The 24,926-nt window shown below is 42.6% G+C and overlaps 1 protein-coding gene across 1 annotated transcript in view; it reads right to left on the bottom strand.

The window, feature by feature from the left end:
- The window catches only part of LOC147123412 (molybdopterin synthase catalytic subunit), a 36,609-nt gene extending 13,612 nt beyond the window's left edge, over positions 1-22,997 (bottom strand). The window contains exon 1 of the mRNA XM_085972523.1: positions 22,877-22,997. Coding sequence (XP_085828649.1) covers positions 22,877-22,997 — 121 coding nt within the window. The remainder of the gene's footprint in view (positions 1-22,876) is intronic.
- Between the last annotated feature and the right edge of the window lie 1,929 nt (positions 22,998-24,926).

Genomic DNA, 24,926 nt, shown 5'->3' with positions numbered 1-24,926 from the left:
TCAGGGCCAAAGGTGTGGACAATTTTCATGATTTAAGGGGGAAATTATATGTTTTTTAAGGGTTTGTTAACTTGTTATCTTTAAGCTACATATTCAGCTGGGTCAGAAATAAAAATGACAGCTCGCATGATCTTGAAAAATAAATGCAATGACACAACTAGTTGAAATGGATACCTTGAGTGCTTGTTTAAGTGTGGGATCTTTGCTGATCTATACTTCAGTGAATTGGTATGCTTAATTTGCTTATTTGAGCCAATGAGAAAAGCATGATAAGATTTTTTTGTCTACTAGTCAGATGGAACGTGCTACCATATAGATTTTATGTGCAACCATATAGATTTTATGTGCAATGTGTGAAATGTGGTTATTACATTGATGGTAAAGGTGATGTGCAAATGGATTTTTTTTTTTTTAAGAACAATTCCATATCAAAAAACTACTGGCCTGGAAATTGCAGTCAGAGGCTTGCCGCCCGCGTACACCTCCGCACCCCAAGAAAACTCCGCATTTACCTGCTGCCTCCCGAGCTTCAGACTCTTGTGGTCCTGGGACTGCAGGTGTACGCCTGCGTAAAGGCCCCTCATCCCAGGAGCGTATGTGGTTGCAAGCGTCCCTGGGATCACGTGGGCCAGGACAACCAATGACAAAGGGGGATTTCCATTATGCTTATGAGGATTCAATTTACATACGGAACCCCCATAAGCATAATAGAATCGCCTAATAAATACAATTTCACAACACTGAAATAAAAATAAATGATCACAGGTTCAAAATTAATTAAAATACCATTTAATTAAACATTTAAAATAAAAATGTAATGTTTTGAAAAATAAATTTCAACATTTTTAGCCGGGACAAAGATGACCTAAACTAATTTTAAATGTAACTGAATGTTTAAATCACTTAAAAAATGTTATTTTAACACTTATTTAAACCCTTGCGCTGGTAAAAGAAGGCCTTATGCCAGCTTTTAGCAGACGTAAGGGTTCGGTGGGTATTCGCTGGGCAAATAGCCCAACCCTGCGCCAGGGAAAGTGAATTTCCAGCGGATGGGTACGATCTGTCAAGGAGAAACTTGACATGCGCATCGCATGCGGAAACCCGGAACTTGCGGGCCACTTACGACAGCGTATGCCATCATAGTCTCTTTATGCTTTAGTTTTTTTTTAATGCTTAATTAAATCACCAAAACCTAACTAAAACTTTAAAGAATGTTGAACACATCAATACTACAAAACCTGTCTTCATAACAATACAACTTGTTATTCTTGGATAAAGTTTCTGCTCACAGAAAGTAATGTGAAGGTCTTTTGTCTGTGGATTAGTAGCCACGTGTGCATTTCTGGCTTTATGATGTTAGAAAGTCTGTGATAAAAATAGTGTGATGTTTTGGTAGCTGTAAAAAAAATGTATTTATATAGCACCTTAGCATGTCCCTGGCACCTCCTCAAGTGCTTCACAGCCAATGGATTAATTTTGGAGTACAGTCACTGTTGTTATGTAGGCAAACATGCAACCAATTTGTGCACGACCTGGTCACACAAACAAGAAATGAGATAAATGACCAGTTAATTTATTTTGGTAGTGTTGGTTGAGGAAGGAATGTTGGCCAGGAAACTATGATGGCTACTTGCTCTTCTTCAAATCACGAGATCTTTTATATCCACCTGAATAGGTCGATAGAGCTCAGTTTAATATGTCATCCGAAAGACAACCCTTATAGCAATGTAGCAATGCCCTAAAATCAAAGCTTAGGTTATGTGCTCAAGTCCTAGAATGGGACTCAAACCCATAAACTTTTTACCCAGAGATGAGAGAGTTCTGCCAACTGAACCAAACTGACCCCTATCCGAAGACCCATAATCAACTACTTCTAAATTTAGTCTGGATCCTAAACAGCTATGTTTACAAGAAAGAAAATTAAACTACACTGTTATTTGCTATAAGATATAAATACATAAGCAATAATAATAGAATAACTCCTCCCATGAGTTGCTAGTAGGGAAGATTATGGAAATACTTCAAAAAGCACTGAAGGGCAAAGTGTGTTGGATGCATTCTTTGGCATTCTTGCACAAAAAAATGCTATTTTCATCCCAGGCACAGGGAATCCATTTCAACATACTTCTAAAGCATTTAAATAAAATAAGTAAGCTACCTCACATCCTTGCACCAATTTTAAGCTCTTGTGTGACAGATTGATATGTTTCAAAAAGAAAGCTAAAGGTTGGACACTAATTTTAGTACAAGAAGTAGCGTTGAAAGTATGGATAGATACATGTTTAATCACTGCATGGTTTACAACAACAATTTGTATTTATATAGCACCTTTAACGTAGTAAAACGTCCCAAGGCGCTTCACAGGAGTATTATGAGACAAAAAACTTGACACCGAACAACGGAAGGAGAAATTAGGGCAGATGACCAAAAGCTTGGTCAAAGAGGTAGGTTTGAAGGAGCGTCTTAAAGGAGGAAAGAAAGGTAGAGAGGCAGAGAGGTTTAGGCAGGGAATTCCAGTGTTTAGGGCCTAGGCAACAGAAGGCACGGCCACCAAAGGTTGAGCGATTATAATCAGAGATGCTCAAGAGGGCAGAATTAGAGAAGCGCAGATATCTCGGGGGGTTGTGGGGCTGGAGGAGATTACAGAGATAGGGAGGGGCGAGGCCATGGAGGGATTTGAAAACAAGGATGAGAATTTTGAAATCGAGGCGTTGCTTAACCGGGAGCTAATGTAGGTCAGCGAGCACAGGGGTATATAAGAACATATGACATAAGACGTAGGAGCAGGAGGTGGTCATTCGGCCCCTCGAGCCTGCTCCGCCATTCAATAAGATCATGGCTGATCTGATCTTGGCCTCAACTCCACTTCCTTGCCCGCTCCCCATAACCCTTGACTCCCTTACCTTTCACAAATCTGTCTATCTTCACCTTAAATATATTCAATGACCCAGCCTCCACAGCTCTCTGGGAAAGAGAATTCCAAAAATTCACGACCCTCAGAGAAGAAATTCCGCCTCATTTCCAATTTAAAAGGGTGCCCCCTTATTCTGAAATTATGCCCCCTAGTTCTAGGTTCTCCCACGAGGGGAAACATCCTCTCTGCATCTACCCTGTCAAACTAGTTCAGAATCTTATATGTTTCAATAAGATCCCCTCTCATTCTTCTAAACTCCAATGAGTATAGGCCCAACCTGCTCAACCTTTCTTCATAAGACAACCCCTTCTTCTCCGGAATCAACCTCGTGAACCTTCTCTGAACTGCCTCCAATGCAAGTATATCCTTCCTTAAATAAGGAGACCAAAACTGTACGCAGTACTCCAGGTGTGGTCTCACCAATGCCCTGTATAGTTGTAACAGGACTTCCCCACTTTTATACTCCATTCCCTTTGCAATAATGGGTGATGGGTGAACAGGACTTGGTGCGAGTTAGAACACGGGCAGCCGAGTTTTGGATGACCTCAAGTTTATGTAGGGTAGAATATGGGAGGCCAGCCAGGTGTGCGTTGGAATAGTTAAGTCTAAAGGTAACAAAGGCATAGATGAGGGTTTCAGCAGCGGATGAGCTGAGGCAAGGGTGGAGATAGACGATGTTACGGAGGTGGAAATAAGCGGTCTTAGTTATAGAGCGGATATGTGGTTGGAAGCTCATTTCAGGGTCAAATATGACACCAAGGTTGCGAACAGTGTGGTTCAGCCTCAGACAGATGTTGGGGAGAGGATTTAGTTCTTCATCTGAGTCATACTGAACAGGAAGATGCTGCAGAGAAGCTGTAGTATCTCCCAGCAGTGCGGAGAGAAAAGCAGAGGACAGACATGCCTGGACAAGTACGGGAGCTTGCTACACAGGTCACTATAAAGGACTGGGAACAAGTCATATGCCTGCCCTCTCATCTGCAGACATCAAAGCAGGTGCAAAGAAAGGGGATTAAAGATGTGCACCGACCTTCTTGTTCATCACACACACAGAATAGTTTTTGGCTAGCTATTGTGATTCTTTCCAAGTAATCAAGCAATGTCAGCTTCTATGAGGTTTTTCTCTCTAATGTTTTGCCAGGTTATTGTTGGCCTTTCACACTTTCCTTTTCCATTGGGTTGCCATTTCAGTGCTTAGCATGATATTCTGGAACAACTGACGTATTTTGCTTCACAAGTTGGCTTACTGGCAGCTGCTTTGTTCTTAACTCCAATTATCTTGCGCCTCAATTTATCTGTCCAGCTGATACAGAGTATCTTGGAAAGACATTTCAGTACTGAAATTATTCTGTCTGCTATTTTCAGTCTACTGAATTAAATTTCTGCATTCAATTTCTATGTACACTATTTTGCTGAAGTCATTAATCCATTACTATTGGGTGTCAGTCTTAGCTCAATGACAGTGCTCCCACCTCTGAAGATCTGTGGGTTCAAGCTGCACTCCAGAGACTTGAGCACATTATCAAGGCTGACACTCCAGTAGAACATTGAGAGAGTGATGCACTATTGGAGTTGCCGTCTTTCGCATGAGATGCCTTTCGGATGAGACGCTACACCGAGGACCTATCTGCCCTGTCAAGTGGACATAAATGATCCTATGGCCCTATTTCCTTTAACCAACATGAATAAAAACAGATTATCTGGTCATTTATCTCATTAAAATGTGGGACCTTGCTGTGCACAATATTACTACATTTAAAAATTACTTCATTGGCTGTGAAGCACTTTAGGACATCGAGAAGTTCTAAAAGGCACTATATACAGACATTGCTAGACCTAAGTATATCATAATTTTCTGTTTCATTTCAGATTTTCAGCAATTGCACATTCTTTTATTCCCACTATTCTTCTCTTTGTCCATGTACATCATTAGCGCTACTGCCAGTCCAAACAATGGAGTGACCAGATGCATCCCTACAGGACACCAGTCTTTACTTTGAACTATCTCACTGCACTCTCCTCCACTTTAATGTAACGATCATTCATTATGTAGTTTCGTAATGATGTTATAGCTAGGAATTTCCTCACAGCTGCTCCCACTCTGCCACCGTAACTTTACCAGAAGTGCAGCATTGACCCCATTTAAGGGCATAAACGGTAGCAAAGCTAGAACAGCGCCAAAGAAACTCCCTGCCTATGTATTTCTGAAAAAATGCATAATACTGTAAAATTTGCCAGAATTAAATGTATCTAAGCTAACAAAATGCCTTTTCAAAATTCATGAAGTTAATGATGAAACTGCCACTTATATTCATACCTTTCTCTACAATTTGCCAATTGCAAGTAGTTGACCATTGTTAAACCCAGGCTGTTCTCCACTTTCTCTTTCTTACAGCGTTACTAATCAGCAGCATAATGTTAAATACCTTTCCTGTGTCTGATTGTAAAGTCACCCTACATTTTTTCTTAATTCAGTCACATCTTTCTTGTTTGGTAGTTTTGAAATCTTCCTTCCAATCCATGAGATTCTTTTCTTGTACCCATCAATGACAACAACAACAACCACCAGTATTTATATAGCACCTTTAATGCTGTAAAATGTCCCAAGCTGCTTCACAGGAGCCACATAAGGAGAAATTAGGGCAGGTGACCAAAAGCTGGTCAAAGAGATAGGTTTTAAGGAGTGTCTTAAAGGAGGAATTAGAGGTAGAGAGATGGATAGGTTTAGGGAGGGAATTCCAGAGCTTAGGGCCTTGGTAGCTGAAGGCACAGCCACCAATGATGGAGTGATTAAAATTGGGGATGCTCAAGAGGCCAGAATTAGAGGAGTGCAGATATCTCGGAGGGTTGTAGGAGATTACAGAGATAGGAAGGAGCGAAGCCATGGAGGGATTTGAAAACAAGGATGAGAATTTTAAAAGCGGGGCATTGCTTAACCAGGAGCCAATGTAGGTCAGCAAGCACAGTGGTGATGGGTGAACGGGACTTGCTGTGAGTTAGGACACAGGCAGCAGAGCTTTGAATGACCTCAAGTTTATGGAGGGTAGAACGTGGGAGGCCAGTCAGGAGTGCGTTGGAATACTCAAGTCTAAAGGTAACAAAGGCATATCAAATTTCATAGGTGCATTCTTTCAGTTGTCATTACAGGAAACTCTTTATTATCCGGCACCGACGGGACCGGCGTGGTGCCGGTTTATCAAAAAGTCTGGATTAAAGCTAGGTATAGTTAAAAGGTACGAGAGCTCTGTACACAACAACGAATCCAGGCTTCCCTGTTGCTTAGCAACATGTGCAGGAACTCCGGCCACAGACCAAGCATCCCTGTTGCTTAGCAACAAGTGTAGGAGCCCCAGTTACACAGCCACAGATCCAGGAACTGCCATTAATACGAAGTAAAACTTACCTGAACCTACTCCTGAATTTTGCCGGTTAACAGAGATTTCTGGTTATTTAGGTGCTGGTAAATTGAGAGTTTCCTGTATATCTCCAGCATTACTGACCATTTCTGCTGCTGCTGTTAATTCCCGTTTCCTTTCCAGGTTTCAGCTTGCTTATTTCATTCTTGACTTCTAATTCAAATAGGCTCATTTTAAATCGCAAATTCTTCAATTTTCTTGTTCAAAATTCTTGAAAGTGTTCTAATTAATTTTTTTAATCTTGCCACCTTTTGTAGTCAAATTTATAGCTTTTATTTTGTCGTTTTCTGTCCGATAAAGATTTTGTCTCGTGTCACCCTTACTAGCTGCCTGCACTGCTTCACTGGATTTAGTATTTATCCATTTCTTTTGGCACTTCTAGCACACTTCGATTTCCTTATTCTTACTTCAAAATACTTTTTGCTTTTTTCTCTGAGACTTGACATCTTCAGCTTCCTTAGTCTTTCCTTTTCCTCTACCAGCTACTTGACCGTGACAAGCTTTGCACATAGGACTACAATGTTCACCCTCTACTTGAAAGTGTTATGTATTTCCATTGTAAAACTAATGCTCAATACTTTTAATCTCTAATTAGCAAATTGCCATTGGTTTAGTCAATTGTGTTTGCATGCACTGAACTTTACTTTCAGTTTGCAAATCACTAGGTAGTAATCCCTTTCTATATCTGCAGCTCCGTATGATGACTGTTCTCACCCATTCCATGTTCTCCAACATGTTCAATCTGATTATTGATGCTGCCATTTTAGATCGCCATATCATTTTATGTATATCTTTGCATGCAGAAGGTCTTCTTAGTATTACTAGGTTGTTTGTGATGTAGAACTGTGCAAAATGCCCCTGGTTTTCATTCACTGTGAAAATGCCCTTCCTGTGTATTAAGATGAAATACATGGGCAAAAGTCAATACAGAAATAGTGCCAATTTTGCAATAATTCATATTCATAGGTCTGTGAAAATCAAGATGTAATTCAACCTCCATTGTATCTTCCTACACAACAATTCTGTCTGAGTTAAGAACATAGGGGACAGTAGTCAGGGGGATAGATACTGTTCTCTGCAACCGCGACCGGGACTTCCAAAGGCTGTGTTGCCTGCCAGGGGTAAAGGTATCTCCTCGTGGCTGGAGAAGAATTAGGAGTGGGAGGAGGAAGAGGATCCAGTGGTCGTGATCCACGTAGGAACCAACGACATAGGTAGAACTAGGAATGAGGTTCTGTTGAGAGAGTTTGAGGAGCTAGGGTCTAGATTAAAGCGCAGAACCTCAATGGTAATAATCTCTGGATTGTTAATTGAGCCACGCACAAATTGGCAGAGGGACAAGCAGATCAGAGAGTTAAATGCATGGCTCAGAGTAGTGTGGGAGGAAGGGGTTTCGATTCATGAAGCATTGGCACCAGTATTGTGGAAAGAGGGAGCGGTTCGGTTGGAACGGTCGCCACTTAAACCGGGCTGGGACCAGTGTCCTGGCGAATCGAATAACTAGAGCTGTAGTTAGGGCTTTAAACTAAAAAGTGGGGGTGGGGGGGGAGAAAGAGAGGCCAGGTGAGGGAAAATGTTAAAACTCTAAAGATAAAAGTCAAGGCAATGGAGCAGTGCAGCGATTTGGGTAAAGATAAGCAGAGGGATACAGGAAGGGACAGAGGGTTTAACAGTAAAAGTGCATCAGCGAATAAGGTGAAAGCAGGGAATAATAGTTAAAAAGATGAAATTAAAGGCTCTTTATCTGAATACACAAAGCATTCACAACAAGACAGACAAATTAGTGACACAGAGATGAATGGCGTTGATCTAATAGCCATTACAGAGATGTGCTTGCAAGGTGACCAAGGTTGGGAACTAAATAAGAACATAAGAAATAGGAGCAGCAGTAGGCCATTTGGCCTCTTGAGCCTGCTCCGCCATTCAATAAGATCGTGGCTGATCTTCTTCCTCATCTCCATTTTCCTGCACTATCCCCATATCCCTTGATTCCCATAATATTCAAAAATCTATCGATCTCTGTCTTGAATATACTCAATGACTGAGCCTTCACAGCCCTCGGGGGTAGAGAATTCCAAAGATCCACCACACTCTGAGTGAAGACATTTCTCCTCATCTCAGTCCTAAATGGCCGACCCCTTATTCTGAGACCCCTGGTTCTAGACTCCCCAGCCAGGGGAAACGTCCTCCCTTCATCTACTCTGTCAAGCCCTGTAAGAATTGTGTATGTTTCAATGAGATCACCTCTCATTCTTCTAAACTCCAGAGAATATAGGCCTAGTCTACTCAGTTTCTCCTCATAGGACAATCCCCCCATCCCAGGAACCAGTCTGGTGAACTTTTGTTGCACTCCCGCTATGGCAAGTATATTCTTCCTTAGGTAAAACCACCAAAACTGTACATAATACTCCAGTTGTGGCCTCACCAGGGCCCTATATAATTTCAGTAAGACATCTTGGCCTAGAAATTCAGTGGGCGGTGCCACCCGTTAGCCCCCGAAGAGGGCACTTAGTGGGTTTTGTGCCACTGGCCACGCCTCCCGCTAAGTTCAGCGGGACGCTAAAGGCGGCGCTAGCCGTTAGTGCTACGCCGCTACCGATGACGTCATCGGTGTGCGCAGCGCCCCGCTACCGCCCCGAACGCGAAATTTAGTAGCACCCCCTGCTTTAACGCCGGTCGCAATTTGCCAGCACCTCCCCGCGCCACCGTCCTCCTGAGCCACCCCCCCCCCCCCCCCCCCAGCGGAGTGCCGGCTGTGTCCCAAGAGCCCGGCACTTCTCCTCGATGCCGGGTTCTTTTGCCGGCACTCGCGCTCGCTGCAGCAGGCCCCTCCCCTTTAAGAAGGGGAGGAAGGCCTGCAGTACCGCAGCGCGCCGTGCCGCAGCGTGTGGCACTGTGACATGTTGCGCTGCGATTTTCAGTTGCAGCGCCCCAAGAGGGATGCGGGGCGCCTCGAGTAGCGCCGCGCTTCCGTCTGGGGCGCTGAAAGTGAATTTGCGGCGGGCGGCCGCGACTCCTTCCGAGGCGGTACTTCCGGCGCCCTGGCGAGACTGAATGGGGCGCCAGTGAATTTCTAGGCCCTTTACTCTTATACTCAATTCCTCTTGTAATAAAGGCCAACATACCATTTGCTTTCCTAATTGCTTGCTGTACCTGCATGTTAACTTTCAGTGATTTGTGTACAAGGACACCCAGGTCCCTCTGAACACCAACATTTCCCAATCTCTCACCATTTAAAAAATACTCTGCCTTTCTATTTTTCCTACCAAAGTGGATAACTTCACATTTCTCCACATTATATTCCATTTACCATCTTCTTGCCCACTCACTTAGCCTTTGAAGCCTCCTTGCACCCTCCTCACAACTTACATTCCCACCCAGCTTTTTATCATCAGCAAACGTGGATATATTACATTTGGTCCCCTCATCCAAATCATTGATGTAGATTATGAATAGCTGAGGCTCAAGCACTGATCCTTGCGGTACCCTACTAGTTACAGCCTGCCAACCCGAAAATGGTCCGTTTATTCCTACTCTCTGTTTTCTGTCCATTAACCAATCCTCAATCCATGCTAGTGTGCTAGTATATTACCCCCAATATTCCAGAGTAGTTGACGTTTTGAAAGGACAGGCAGAATTGAAAAGGAGGGGGTTTGCCCTGATAATAAAGGATGACTTAGGACACTAATGAGAAAGGATCTTGGCTCAGATGATCAGAAAGTAGGATCAGTATGGGTGGCGATAAGAGATAACAAGAGGCAGAAAACACAGGTGGTTGTAGTTTATAGGCCCCCAAACAGTAACTATACCATTGGACAGAGTATTCAACAAGTAATAGGAGCTTGTAACAAAGGACATACAATAATCATGGGGGGTTTTAATCTTCATATAGACTGCACAAATCAAACTGACAAAGGTAGTCTGGAGGACGAGTTCCTGGACTGCATTCAAGACAGTTTCCTAGAACAATATATCATGGAACCAACCAGGGTACAGGCTATTTTAGATCTTGTATTGTGTAATGAGATAGGGTTAAATAGGAAACTCATAGGATCCTCTGGAGAAGATTGATCATAATATGATAAAATGTCACATTAAGTTTGACAGCGAAATACTTCAGTCAGAAACAAGTCTTAAACTTAAATAAAGTCAATTACATACGTATGAGGGTTGAGTTGGATAAGGTAATTGGGAAATTAGATTAAAAGATATGACGGTAGATAAGCAGTGACAAACATTAAAAAAAATATTCAAAAATTCTCAAAGGATATACATTCCATTGAGAAATAAAAACACCACGGGAAAAGAGATCAATTGTGGCTAACTGAAGAAGTTAAAGACAGTATTAAATTAAAAGAACAGGCTTATAATGTTGCGAAGAATAGTAGTAAGCCTGAGGATTGGGAGAGCTTTAGAAACCAGCAAAGGATGATCAAAAAATTGATAAAAAGGGAGAAAATAGAATGAGCGTAAACTAGCAAGAAATATAAAAACAGATTGTAAGAGCTTCTACAAGTATGTAAAAAGGAAGAGAATAGCAAAAGTAAGTGTTGGTCTCTTAGAGGCTGAGGCAGGTGAAATTATAATGCAGAATAAGGAAATGGCAGGGACTTTAAACAAATATTTTGTATCTGTCTTCACAGTAGAAGACACAAATAGCATAACAAAAATATTGGGGAACCAAGGAGCTAATAAGAGTGAGGAACTTAAACTAACTGATATCAGTTGAAAAAAATACTTGAGAGACTAATGGGACTAAAAGCCGACAAATCCTCTGGACCCGATGGCCTCCATCCTAGGGTTCTAAAAGAGGTGGCTGCAGAGATAGTGGATGCATTGGTTGTGATCTTCCAAAATTCCCTAGATTCTAGAACGGTCCCAGCAGATTGGAAGGTAGCAAATGTAACCCTGCTGTTCAAGAAAGGAGGGAGAGAGAAAACAGGGAACTACAGGCCAGTTAGCTTGACATCAGTTGTTGGGAAGATGCTGGAATTCATTATTAAGGAAGTGGTAACAGGGCACTTAGAAAATCATAATACAATTAGGTAGTCAACATGGTTTTATGAAAGGGAAATCATGTTTAACAAATTTATGAGTTTTGAGGTTGTAACTAGTAGGGTAGATAAAGGAGAATCAGTGTAGTGTATTTGGATTTCCAAAAGGCATTCGATAAGGTGTCACATAAAAGGCTGCTATGCAAGATAAGGGCTCATGGGGTTAGGGATAATATATTAGCATGGAGAGAGGATTGGTTAACGGATAGAAAACAGAGTAGGGATAAACAGGTCATTTTCCGGCTGCTGCAACGATCAGTGTTTGGGACTCACCTATTTACAATCTAGATTAATGACTTGGATGAAGGGACTGAGTGCAATGTATCCAAGTTTGCTGATGATACAAAACTAGGTGGGAAAGTAAGCTGTGAGGAGGACAAGAGCCTGCAAAGGGATATAGACAGGTTAAGTAAATGGGCAATAAGCTGGCAGATAGAGTATAATGTGAGGAAATGTGAGGTTATTCACTTTGGTAAGAATAGAAAAACAGAATATTTTTTAAATGGTGAGAAACTATTAAATGTTGGTACAATAGCAAAATACTGCGGATGCTGGAAATCTGAAATAACAACAGAAAACGCTGGAAAAACTCAGCAGGCCAGGCAGCATCCGTGGAGAGAGAAACAGAGTTAACATTTCAGGTCTGGGACCCAACCTGACCTGAAACGTTAACTCTGTTTCTCTCTCCATGGATGCTGCCTGGCCTGTTGAGTTTTTCCAGCATTTTCTGTTGTTATATTAAATGTTGGTGTTGAGAGAGATTTGGATGTCCTCATACAGGAAACACAGAAAGCTAGCATGCAGGTACAGCAAGCTATTAGGAAGGCAAATGGCATGTTGGCCTTTATTGCAAAGGGGGTTGGAGTACAAGAGTAAGGAAGTCTTGCTACAATTGTACAGAGCTTTCGTGAGACTACACCTGGAGTACTGTGCACAGTTTTGGTCTCCTTATCTGATAAAGGACATACTTGCCTTAGAGGCGGTGCAACAAAGGTTCACTAGATTGATCCCTAGGATGAGAGGGTTGTCCTATGAGGAGAGATTGTGTAGAATGGGCCTATACTTTCTGGAGTTCAGAAGAATAAGAGGTGATCTCATTGAAACATAAGATTCTGAGGGGGATTGACAGGGTAGATGCTGAGAGATTGTGTCCCCTGGCTAGAGTCTAGAACTAGGGGGGCATTGTCTCATGATAAGGGGTCGGCCATTTAAGACTGAGATGAGGAGGAATTTCTTCACTCAGAGGGTTGTGAATCTTTGGAATTCTCTACCGCAAAGGGTTGTGAATGCAGAGTTGTTGAGCATATTCAAGGCTGAAATAGATTTTTGGGCTCATGGGGAATCGGGCGGGAAAGCGGAGTTGAGGTTGAAGAACAGCCATGACCTTATTGAATGGCGGAGCAGGCTCGAAGGGCCGTATGGTCTACTCCTGCTCCTAATTCTTAACTTCTTATAAGAAATACTCTGCAGCCAGGGAAAACAGCCTCTCAGAATCTTCTATTTTTCAATGCGATCACCTCTCATTCTTCTGAACGAGAGCATTATCTCCAAAATTACACATATATCTGAAAATAATGTGAATAATAATGGGCCTATATGCAATGTAGCACTTATTTTGTGTACACTACCCTCAATGTGAGAACTGGGTTTTGATCATCTCCATTTGGAGTGATCCTGCATCTCAAAGGGTTTCACATCAAGCACAGAATTAATCATTTAAAATTTCACAAGAATAAACCGTATTATATTTTCTACATAATTTGAATTATTTTGCTTTATACCATTAAGGAAGCAAACCCAAGATGAAATAAAATAGTTAGAATACTAAATGATTACTTCCGCACTCCAGAGACTTGAGCACATAATCAAGGCTAACATTTCAGTGGACTATTGAGAGTGATGCCCTGTTGGAGGTGCCGTCTTTTACAGGAGAGCTACACCGAGGTCTGTCTGCTCTGTCAAGTGAACATAAGTGATCCTATGGCCCTATTTATTAGCCAATATTTTCCTTTAACCAACACGAATAAAGTATTCACAAAGGAAGACTTTAATAGCATGCTATCCATCATAGGAGGCCCTGCTCTTCTTCGAAATAGTGCCATGGGATCTTTTACATCCACCTGATAAAGCAGACAGGGCCTCGATTTAATGTCTCATCCAAAAGACGGCACCTCCAAGAGTGCAGAACTCCCTCAGTACTGCACTGGAGTGTCAGCCTAGATTTTTGTGCTCAAGTCTCTGGAGTGGGACTTGAAACCACAACCTTCTAACTCTGAGCCACGGCTGAAACCTTAAGGCTAGTGGATAAAGTGCTGATCAAGTGAATTACTCTGTCCAGGATAGTGTTAAGCTTCTCGAGTGTTGCTGCAGCTCCACCCGTCCAGGCGAGTGGTGACTATTTCATCACAGTCCTGACTTGCGTCTTGTGGAGAGTTTTGAGGGGTCAGGAGGTGAGCCACTCATGGAAATACATGCAAGTTACAACACAGAAAAAGGCCACTCAGCTCAACCAGTCAATATCAGATTTACCCTCCATGCTAGCAACAATGTCCTAAACACATGTGCCCACCCTGTTCCCATATCACTTTCTCCCCTTTTTCTTTATCCATCTATCCAATCTTATCAGCTGAGGGAATGTTACTGAAATCTATCATCAGAGACAGAGTAACAGGGCACTTGAACAAGTACGAGCTGATCAAAGAGAGTCAGCAGGGATTTGTGATGGATAGGTCAGGTCCAAATAATCTAGTTGAACTTTTTAAGGAGGTCACTAACAGGGTGGACAGGAGAATGTGTATGGATGTTGTCGATATGGACTTCCAGAAGGCATTTGATAAGGTTCCGCACAAGAGATTAGCAAAAATGAAAGCACACTGAATTGGAGGTAATCTTGTTACATGGATTGATAATTGGTTGGGAGGTAGGAGACCGAGAGCAAGGGTAAAGGGTTAATCTGATTGACAGGATGTAACAAGTGGTGTTCCCCACTGTGATGGGCATTCCATTACACTCCTGACTTGTGCCTTGTAGGTGGTGCAGACATGAGCTATTTGCAGCAGAAAACTTCACAGGTCAATCTATTTCTTTTCATGTCTCTGTTTTGTTCCCCTCTTCCCCACTTTCCCTTGTTTTGTTCCATTTTAAATGCTGTTCATCTGCAGCATCTTCCAGTCCTTAAGAAGGCTCTGAGACTTGAAAACTTGTTTTATGCTTCTCCACAGATGCTGTCTTAAGTGCTGAGTATATCCAGCTTTTTCTGTTTTTGTTCTAATGTATTACTGGGGTCTATTTTATTAAAGGATTATGTTTAAGAAACAATAGTTAGAATGTGTTCTAATTCTTCTCATTTTATTGTACAATATTCATCACTAAAAACAGAACTCTTTTGGACTATGTTACAAAGCTGCAGCCAAATAAAAAAATTCTAATGAGCAAATTTAGTTTATAAATTCATCTGAACCAGAGGCTCTTTCAGCATTGAAATACACTATCCTCTTCCGCATCCCCGATTTTCATCACTCCACCATTTGCGGCTGTGCCTTCAGCTGCCTAGGCCCCAAGCTCTGGAGTTTCCTCCCTAAACTTCTCCACCTCTCTACCTCTTTCGATAAGGTCCCACATAAGAGATTAGCGTGTAAAGTTAAAGCACATGGGATTGGGGGCAAGGTACTGACTTGGATAGAGAACTGGTTGGCAGACAGGAAGCAAAGAGTTGGAATAAACGGGTCTTTTTCCGAGTGGCAGGCAGTGACTAGTGGGGTGCTAGAACCCCAGCTATTCACAATATATATTAATGATCTAGATGAGGGAACTAGATGTAATATCTCCAAGTTTGCAGACGACACAAAGCTGGGTGAGCGTGTGTGCTGTGAGGAGGATGCCGAGAAACTCCAGTATGATTTGGACAGGTTGGGTGATTGGGCAGATGCATGGCAGATGCAGTATAATGTGGATAAATGCGAGGTTATCCACTTTGGTGGCAAAAACAAGGCGGCAGATTATTATCTGAACGGCAACAGATTGGGAAAAGGGGAAGTGCAACGAGACCTGGGTGTCCTTGTGCACCAGTCGCTGAAGGTAAGCATGCAGGTGCAGCAGGCGGTTAAGAAGGCAAATGGTATGTTGGCCTTCGTAGCGAGAGGATTGGAGTACAGGAGCAAGGATGTCTTGCTGTAGTTGTATAGGGCCTTGGTGAAACCACACCTTGAGTATTGTGTGCAGTTTTGGTCACCTTATCTGAGGAAGGATGTTGTTGCCATGGAGGGAGTGCAGCGAAGATTCACCAGACTGATACCTGGGATGGCAGGAATGACGTATGAGGAGAGATTGGGTCAATTGGGCTTATATTCGCTGGAGTTTAGAAGAATGAGGGGGGATCTCATTGAAACTTATAAAATTCTAACAGGACTAGACAGACTAGATGCAGGAAGGATGTTCCCGATGGCGGGGGAGTCCAGAACCAGGAGTCACAGTCTAAAGATAAGGGGTAAGCCATTTAGGACAGAGATGAGGAGGAATTTCTTCACCCAGAGAGTGGTGAACCTGTGGAATTCTCTACCACAGAAGGCAGTTGAGGCCAGTTCATTAAATATATTCAAGAACGAGTTAAGATATATTTCTTAAGGCTAAAGGTATCAAGGGATATGGGGAGAAAGCAGGGACAGGGTACTGAATTTGGATGATCAGCCATGATCTCATTAAATGGCAGAGCAGGCTCGAGGGGCCAAATGGCCTACTCCTGCCCCTATCTTCTATGTTTCTATGTTTACCTCGCTCTCCTCCTTTAAGACACTCCTGAAAACCTCTCTCTTTGACTAAGTTTTTGGTTATCTGTCCTAATATATCAAATTTTGTTTGATAACGCCCCTGTGAATTGCCTTGCGACGTTTTACTACATTAAAGGCGCTAGATAAATGCAAGTTGTTGTATCCAAGCCAACTGTGGTTTTTTTTCCAATGAATTTTCTTTTGCCTAATTTCATCAGTTTCTTTTACTGCTGTCACTTAAATGTTGTTGCTATGGCTGCCATGTTTGACCATTTAGGTTTGGGTCTGACAAGCAGTGATGGGCAGCATAACATGGCATGAAGAGAAGATGAGGTCATTCTTTTGCAGCACCCATCACATGCCAGGAGAGACGTCCTACTTTTTTTTAAATATGCAACTGTGATAATTTGGGAATCTCCTAGAGCAATTATACTGTATATAAATCTACATTGAAAATTACAGAATTAATTTTGCATTGCACTTCAACTAAAAAAATAAATTCTGTGACTTAAAGGCTTTTCTTGATATGTGTGAACATGCCGCTAGTATACTGTTATCATAAACAAAGGTTAATCACACATGTCATCTTGTGAATAATTCAAACCCAGTCCAAACAAATACAAACTGTGAATGAAATTTAATATTTTAGAGCAGAAACATGATCTGAGAAAGCATACAATGGAAATATGTAAATTATTAATGAATGCTGCATTGCCACATACTGAAAACAAAGGCAATTGTTATAACACCAGATTTAAACAACTGTGATTAAACAACAATGTTCAAAACACAAGGGGGGAAAAATTCAGTTGGCAGCGCCTCCCGTTAGCGCCTTAAGAGGGCGCAAACCAACTAGCACCCGGGCGCGGCACTGCCCACGCCTCCCGCAAAATTCAGCGGGAGGTTAGTGGTGGCGCTAACCGGTTGTCACTGGTGTGCGCAGCGCCCCGCTCACGATCTTCGGGAGCGCCCCCTGATTTACCGCCAGATGCTATGTCCGACGGGGTCAGGGGGGCGTACCTGCGGCCGGGGAGGCGCAATTTAAAGGCGAGGTGCGTTGCGGTCATTTTTGTTGCTGGCCGCCTGCCAGCACCTGCCTGCGCTCCCGTCCCTGGCCTCCTGAACCCCCCCCCCCCACCCCCGCAGAGTGCCGGCTTCGCTCCAAGAGCCCGGCACTTCTCTTGGATGCCGGGCTCTTTTGCCTGCACTCCCGATCCCCGGGGGCCCAGCTGGGCCCCAGGTCGCACTGCACAAGGCCCCTCCCCTTTAAGAAGAGGAGGGAGGCCTGCAATACCGCGGCGTGACGTGCCGCAGCGCATAACGCCGCAATATTGACTCACAGCGCCCCAAGAGGGATGCAGGGCGCTTCCAGTAGCGCCCCGCTTCCCTTTTGGGGTGCAACCGCGCAATTTCCGGCGCGGGGGCGCTAATTTTTCCGGGGCGCTACTTTTAGTGCCCCGGCGAAGTTAGCGCCTCAATTGGGGCGCTACTCAATTTTTAGCCCAAGGTTTCAATTACTACTACATTGTTACTATTAGGAAAATAATGCATTCATCACAATACAGTGCTCAGAAATTACACTAACTAGCTGAACGGAGTTACTTTCCGGCTTAGACAGACTGGAAAACAAAAACAACTTCCTAGCTATTAAGTGGTGGTCACCAATGTTCCCTCTAACTTTTTTTTGTGTGCAGTACCTATAAATTTTCTGCGTGGCCCCCTTGTACGCGCGGTATCTTAGGCGGAGCAGCCTGCGAAGTTTAGAGGGAACGTGGGCGGTCACCTTTTCTCAGTGTTTCACTATAGATCCCATTTAATACAAACAGACAAATCGTAAGATCTATACATTAAATTTGATCTGTTTTGAAGTCATGAATATCATGTGTACACTTGGGAATACACAATTTTCTCAAAGAAAGATGCTCACAAACCTAGTGAGTATGTGAAGCTGACTGTTAATCACAGAGAATGTCTCAGGAAGACTGTTTGTTCCATCTCTGAAAATATATGAGTGGGATAATGACATCACCACAATCTAGGATGTCAGCCAGCCTTACAGAAAAACCATGATGAACATTTCTACAGCATGCCTTTCCAGCCTCATTTATATTTAATAGGATTCACCAAGTTTGAGACAAATCACAAAGTGACCTAGTTCTAGTATTTCACCATTTAAAAATGTGCTCTATTTATTTAATTTGTTTGCAATCTGACTCATGGTTTTACCCTTACAAAATCTTATAAGTAAAATAGTAGTGCTAAGGGAGAAGGCCAGGGTGGGGGGGTGGAAAAGGGGGGGGTGGAAAAGAGGCCAAAGTCAGGGGAACAGAGTTTGATTAAATGAAAACTACATGTAACAGGTTTTTAAGCAAGTGTATGGGCAGGGAGAGGGGGGAGGGGAGGAAAGTGCCCCTACCATTGCTTAAAAACCTGTTCCAGCTCCAACTTTTCCAGTTCGGACGAAGGGTCATCGACCTGAAACGTCAACTCTGTTTCTCTCTCTCTCGCTCTACAGATGCTGTCTGACCTACTGAGTATTTCCAGCACTTTCTGTTTTTATTTCAGATTTCCAACATCCGCAGTGTTTTGCCTCTGGATTACTAGTCCAGTAATATAACCACTATGCTGCCATACCCTCAGCCTTGTTTCTTGTAATCACACGCTGGGCATAACCATGGTTGATGGGCATGTTCATGAAGCTGCTTCCTCCTGAGAGTTGACTGGCTGTCCACCACCATTCTTGACTGAATATGGTAGGGTTAGAGTACTTTGGTCTGATTCGTTGGTTGTGGAACTGCATCGCTCTGTCTATAGCCTGCTGCTTTTCGCGTTTAGCATGCAACAACTTTAACATAGTAAAAACATCCCAAGGCGCTTCACAGGAGCGTTATCATACAAAATCTGACACTGAACCACACAAGGAGATATTAAGACAGGTGATCAAAAGCTTAGTCAAATTGGTAGGTTTTAAGGAGCGACTTAAAGAGTAGAGAGGCGGAGCAGTTTAGGGAGGGAATTCCAGAGTTTAGGACCAAGGCAGCTGAAGGCATGATCACCAATGGTGGAGTGGAAAATTGTGGATGCGCAAGAGGCCAGAATTGGAGCAGCAGAGATCTCGGAGGGTTGTAGGGCTGGAGGAGGTTACAGAGCTAGGAAGCAGTGAGGCTGTGGAGGGTTTTAAACACAAAGATGAGACTTTGAAATCAGGCTTTAAAATGCAGATAGCTTCACTAGGTTAGTGCCTCATTCTGAGGTATGCCTGGTGCTGCTCCTTCTACAGTCCCATTGAAACTTCTGGTGGTGGAAGCAGATTCAATAATAACTTTCAAAAGGCAATTGGATAAATACTTGAATGGGGAAAATTTGCACAGGCAAATTTGCAGGGCTAGAGGGAAGGATAAGGGAAGTAGAACTAATTGGATATCTCTTTCAAAGAGCCAGCACAGGCACAATGGGCCGAATGGCCTCCTGTGCAATTATCATTCTATGATTTTATGAAACAAGGTTGGTCCTCCAGTTTAATGATAATCAAGGAGTGGGGGATGTGCCTGGCCGTGAGACTACAGATTGTGGTGACATATAATTTTGATGCTGCTGCTGATGGCCCACAGTACCTCACAGATGCCCAATTTTGGGCTACTGAATATGTCATTAGTCTGTCCCACTTAGCATAGCAGTAGTGCCACACTACATGATGGCGGATGTCCTCATTGTGGTGACGTTGTCTTCACATGGACTGTACAGTAACTCCTACCACTGATATCATGACAGACGTGTCGGTGATAGGTAGGCCATTAAATATAAGATCAAGTAGGTTACTTCCTCATATTGGTTCCCCCACCACCTGATGCAGGCCGGGTCTAGCAGCTACATTCTTCAGGATTCGGCCAGCTCGACTAATGGTGGTACTACCGAGCTACTCGGTGGTGGACACTGAAGTCCCCCACGCAGAGTACAGGTAGACTATCCTTTATCCGAAAACCTTGGGACCAGCCGTGTTTCGGATTTCGGATTTCAGAAGGTATTACGGGGCAGCACCCCATAAGCCACCACATTAATATTTCTGCAGCGAACCTTATGAATACCTGTATTCACACTGAGTGGGATAAATAAAGACTATAAATACTGTAGTATTACAGGGATACTCTAGTACAGTTTATTTGTAAGGAAAACATTCAGTAAAACTTCAAACATATACAGGTACAAACTAAGCTAAATACCTGTACATATACATGCAGTAAAGGTACATTACATCTGGCTTGAGGATCTTGGAGAAGAGGGTACATCAGTGTTGTCATCATCATCATCATCAGGTTGGAGTCGGACATCTGAAGATGGGCCAGGAACAGGATTCGCAAGTGATGAAGCAGCACTACGACAGACAGCCTTTTTAAAGATTTCTTCCAGTGTCATCTGTCTCATTAACATTGGTTTCTGTCTAAGCAGTCTCTCTTTAATTGAGTAAACTTGCATAATCTCTTGCTCACTGATAAATGCACGTTGTTCAAGCCCAGCAATTAACCGATCACACATTGTCACCATATCGTCTATGGGGATTTTTTCACCTGTGTTCACAATGTCATCATCATCATCATCACTACTATCCTCATGCTTGTCTTTATTTAACACCATTTCAGCAATTTCCCCATCACTCAACGAATGCACAACAGGTGCATCATTGTCAATGTTCAGCACTTCTTCGATGTCAGCTTCCTCTAACTTATTTACACTTTCGGATGATAAACCTTTGGCGTAAGTAAGGAGGTTTGATATCATCTTCTCCTGACTGACAGGAAATCCTTCAAAATCTTCATCTGCAGGTCCATCTTCATGAAACATCATTGAAGGCCAAAGTCTGTGCCAAGCATTTATTAATGTTAGTTTGTCAACATCGTTCCAAGCATTAGCAACTGCGTAAATGGCATTCTTAACATTGAACTCTTTCAGGAAGCTTTGGATTCCTATGCCTCTGTTGATTGCATCAAGCATAGAGTTAAAAAAAACGTCTTTATACTTGCTCTTCATGGAGCGTAAAATTCCTTGGTCACAAGGCTGTATTAAAGATGTCACATTAGGGGGAAAGTTAATGCCGAAAACATAACTTTTCACAAGAAGTTCAGGAGGGGGATGTGCGGAGCAGTTGTCCAGGAACAATAAAATTTTGCAGTTTTCTTCCAGTCCAACTTGCCTGCAATGAGCTCGTGTCGCTGGTACGGAGTGGTTATTGAACCAGTGAGAAAATATTCCTCTGGTTACCCATGCTTTCTTGCTTGCATAATAATGCACAGGTAAACTGCACACACCTTTCAAACATCTCGGATGTTGGCTTTTTCCAATCACTACCAACTTTAACTTGTGTGTGCCTGCAGCATTGGCACACCCAAGAACAGTCAACCTGTCCTTAAAACCTGCTGGTGCACTCTCATCAGCCGTTGCTAATGTTTTTCTAGGAACGTAGCGCCAGAACAGAGCTGTTTCATCAGCATTGTAAATTTGTTCAGGACCGAGGTTTTCATCAGATATTATTTTGGCAAATTCGTCTATGTAATTTTCAGCTGCTTCATGATCAGCAGAAGCTTTTTCACCACAGATATTCAGATATTTTATACCATGACGCTTCTTAAATTTATGCAGCCAACCTTCTGAATATTCACACTCAACTTCAATGTTCAGTTCTTCATGGTATATTCTAGCTTGTTTCATGGCCATCAAACCAGTCAGTGGCACATGTTCACCTCTGCGTTGTCGAATCCACTCAATCAGCACACGGTCAAGATCTTCATTTTTTGCCCTATGCAATGTTTTCCTACTTTTCATTAGTTTATGGTCATCACTGTCAGTGTAAAACTTCAACAACTTGTCTTTCTGTTTCTTTAAGTCATATATGGTGGTAGTTCCCACACCATATTCGTCAGTAAGACGTCGCACAGACACACCACGATCAAGCTTCTGCAATAACTCCACTTTCTGCGATATCGATAATGAGAGATGCTTCCTTCTCTGCTTCTCACTGTTACCCATAGGGGTATCTGCAGCTCTTTTTAGCATTTTCACAAATCGTAAAAAACCAACAAATATCAAAGAGAGCAGCAGGCGCACGTGTGACAGCGCTGAGACACAACTGACGCCTCACACCTGCGTGGGTCAAGCATCGGGTCATGTTTTGCGCCACTCGGGTCATGTCGTGCGCACGACTTACGCTCCACGAAAAAACTTTCGGTTTTCAGAGGTTTTCAGAAGTGCGGATAAAGGATAGTCTACCTGTATATTCTATACCCTTAGAGCTTCCTCCAAGTGATGTTTAAGATCGAGGTGTAGTACTGATTCATCAGTTATAGAAGGGTGGACGGTAGGTAGTGATCAGCAGGAGGTTTTCTTGACCTGAAGCCATGAGACTTCATAAGGTCCAGAGTCAATGCTGAAGAGTCTTAGGGGCTGGGGCTACTCCCATCTGACTGTATACCACTGTGCCCCCACCTCTGGTGGGTCTATCCTGCTAGTGCGACATACCCAGGTAGATGATGATCAAGTAGACCAGGATGCTGGCTGATATGAGTACAACCAAGTCAGGCTGCTACTTGACTTGTTTGTGAGAAAGTTTTCCCAATTTGGAACGAATTCCTAGATAAAGTGAGGAAGACTATGGATTTCAACTGGTGCCTAGAAAAAAAGTGTGCCATTGATCATGTTGTGTTTGAATTCCAGTTAGGCAATTTAACAGCTTACCAATAAACAAAGACACTGCTCCACAAGACGGAGATTTTACTGATTCTGCAACTTCGTCTGTGGAAAGCTTCTCATAAGTCACTTTTATCAAATCCTTGGGTTCGTCTTCCAATTCATACATGGCAACTAGAGAAAGGAGAGGCATAATGCAACAAGTAAATCTATCTGCTGGTAATAACTTCCTATCACACTGACCAGGTGGCCTCTGTAGATCAATAGTTGTCATTACACTTCTGCATCAGGCTACTGTACTTTGTCAATTCAAAATAATCCAAAGGTTCCCTTTTTATGGTTTAATATATTGTTTTGGCATTTAACATGTTGAGGGAGAGCAAGAAAAAAAGAACACACACGTAAAGAAATAACTAAAGGAGATATTAAATATAATGGGAAATACTTCCCAATGTAAATTACATCCTACATCTAGTTCCAAAGGAAGAGAATTCCAGAGCTTAGGGCCTAGGCAGCTGAAGGTACAGCCAACAATGGTGGAGCGATGAAAATTGGGGATGTGCAAGAGGCCAGAATTGGAGGAGTGCATTTTGGAGGGTTGTAGGGCTGGAGGAGGTTACACAGAGCTGGGGAGGGGCAAAGCCATAGAGGAATTCCCCCCAAAAAATGAGAATTTTCAAATCAAGGCATTGCCGGACCACAAGCCAATATAGGTCAGTGAGCACGGGGTGATGGGTCAATGAGGCTTGCTGCAAGTTGGGATACAGGCAACAGAGTTTTGGATGAGCTCAAGTTTAGAGGGTGCAAGGTGGGAGACCGGTCAAGAGAGCATTGGAATCGGCACTCTTTTCCGTCCCGGGTCCTGATTAGAAGGTGGCAGAGACTTGAAAATTCAGTAGTGGCCAAGCATATAGTAGTGATAGTCTTACCTTCTCTAATTGCATGAATAGGAAATGCTTAGTGCAATGAGACAGAAGTTAGATCTTCACCTTCTCTGACTACTCTTGAGGGCAGGGAGGAAGCTGCATGCTACAATTAGGTAGAAGTGAGAAAACTGTCTTTTTACTTTTCGGACTTGGATGTAATCCAGTATAGACCTGAAAACTGAGAGTCCCAAGCAAAATCAATATTAACAGTTTGAATCCAGTTCCTAGCGGATCAAAAGCCAACACAATCTTATGTATAAATGTGTAGAAATTACACTTATAATTTAACATGACTTATGACTCTCACTCACATGATAAGGATGCCTGAATGCGAAACAGAAGCATCATGCTAATCTAGGGAAGTGGGATGGTGGTTTTGAGAATGGAAAAATGCAGAGGGAGCTTTGCTTTTTATTCTAGCATGATATCTTTGATCTTGAAGTATTTGATACTAAGACTAGTGAAAAACATGAGAAAGTGTTCCATTGTACAACTCTTTTTTTTGCCCCAAAGTGAACTGCTAAACCAATCTAAAATTTGACACAAGATCTTTCAAGACAGATTTGTTAGTGGAACGAAGGACTGAGGGAGCAAAGAACCACTTGTAGATAGGAGAAGGTACGCAGTAACGGTAGTGAAGAGATGTGAAATACGATATGGGGGCCAAGATCTACTCTACTTATTTAAGACCTACTTAAGAGTAAAATCATACATGCTCACTAAATAAAGAAGATACATGGAGGCTCGTGTTGAAGCAGAGATCATTGCATTATGTAAAGAAAAAATGGATAAATATTTGGGGAGGACATGGTTTATGGGGAAAGCATAGGAATAGTTTTGAATTGCTCCAGCAAATAGCCAACACAGACATGATGGGTCAAGCAGTCTTTTTTTATGCTATAAACTTCTAAGGCTTGTCTAGTTATTATTTCGGGGTTTATTTTAACAAGCCACTCTGTGATGATAACTTTAAAGTTTGCAGCATAAAGAAAAAAAATCACGTTTATTACCAATACAGCATTAACATGGGGGAAAAGTCACGATTCATTGGAATCATTCCAGTGAAGGACTGGGGAGCACACTGAATTGGTACTCTACTTTCACTTCTAAGGCCAAGGCAGATTGAGCTAGTCTATTCTGATGACACCACACCACTAAACTGATCATAATTA

Source organism: Somniosus microcephalus, chromosome 2 (genome assembly GCF_052327205.1).
Source record: "Somniosus microcephalus isolate GS21.2 chromosome 2, FLI_Smic_1.0, whole genome shotgun sequence".
NCBI classification, from domain to species: Eukaryota; Metazoa; Chordata; class Chondrichthyes; order Squaliformes; family Somniosidae; genus Somniosus; species Somniosus microcephalus.
Note: the sequence above shows the minus strand (reverse complement) of the source record. Positions and strands in the feature narration are given on the sequence as shown.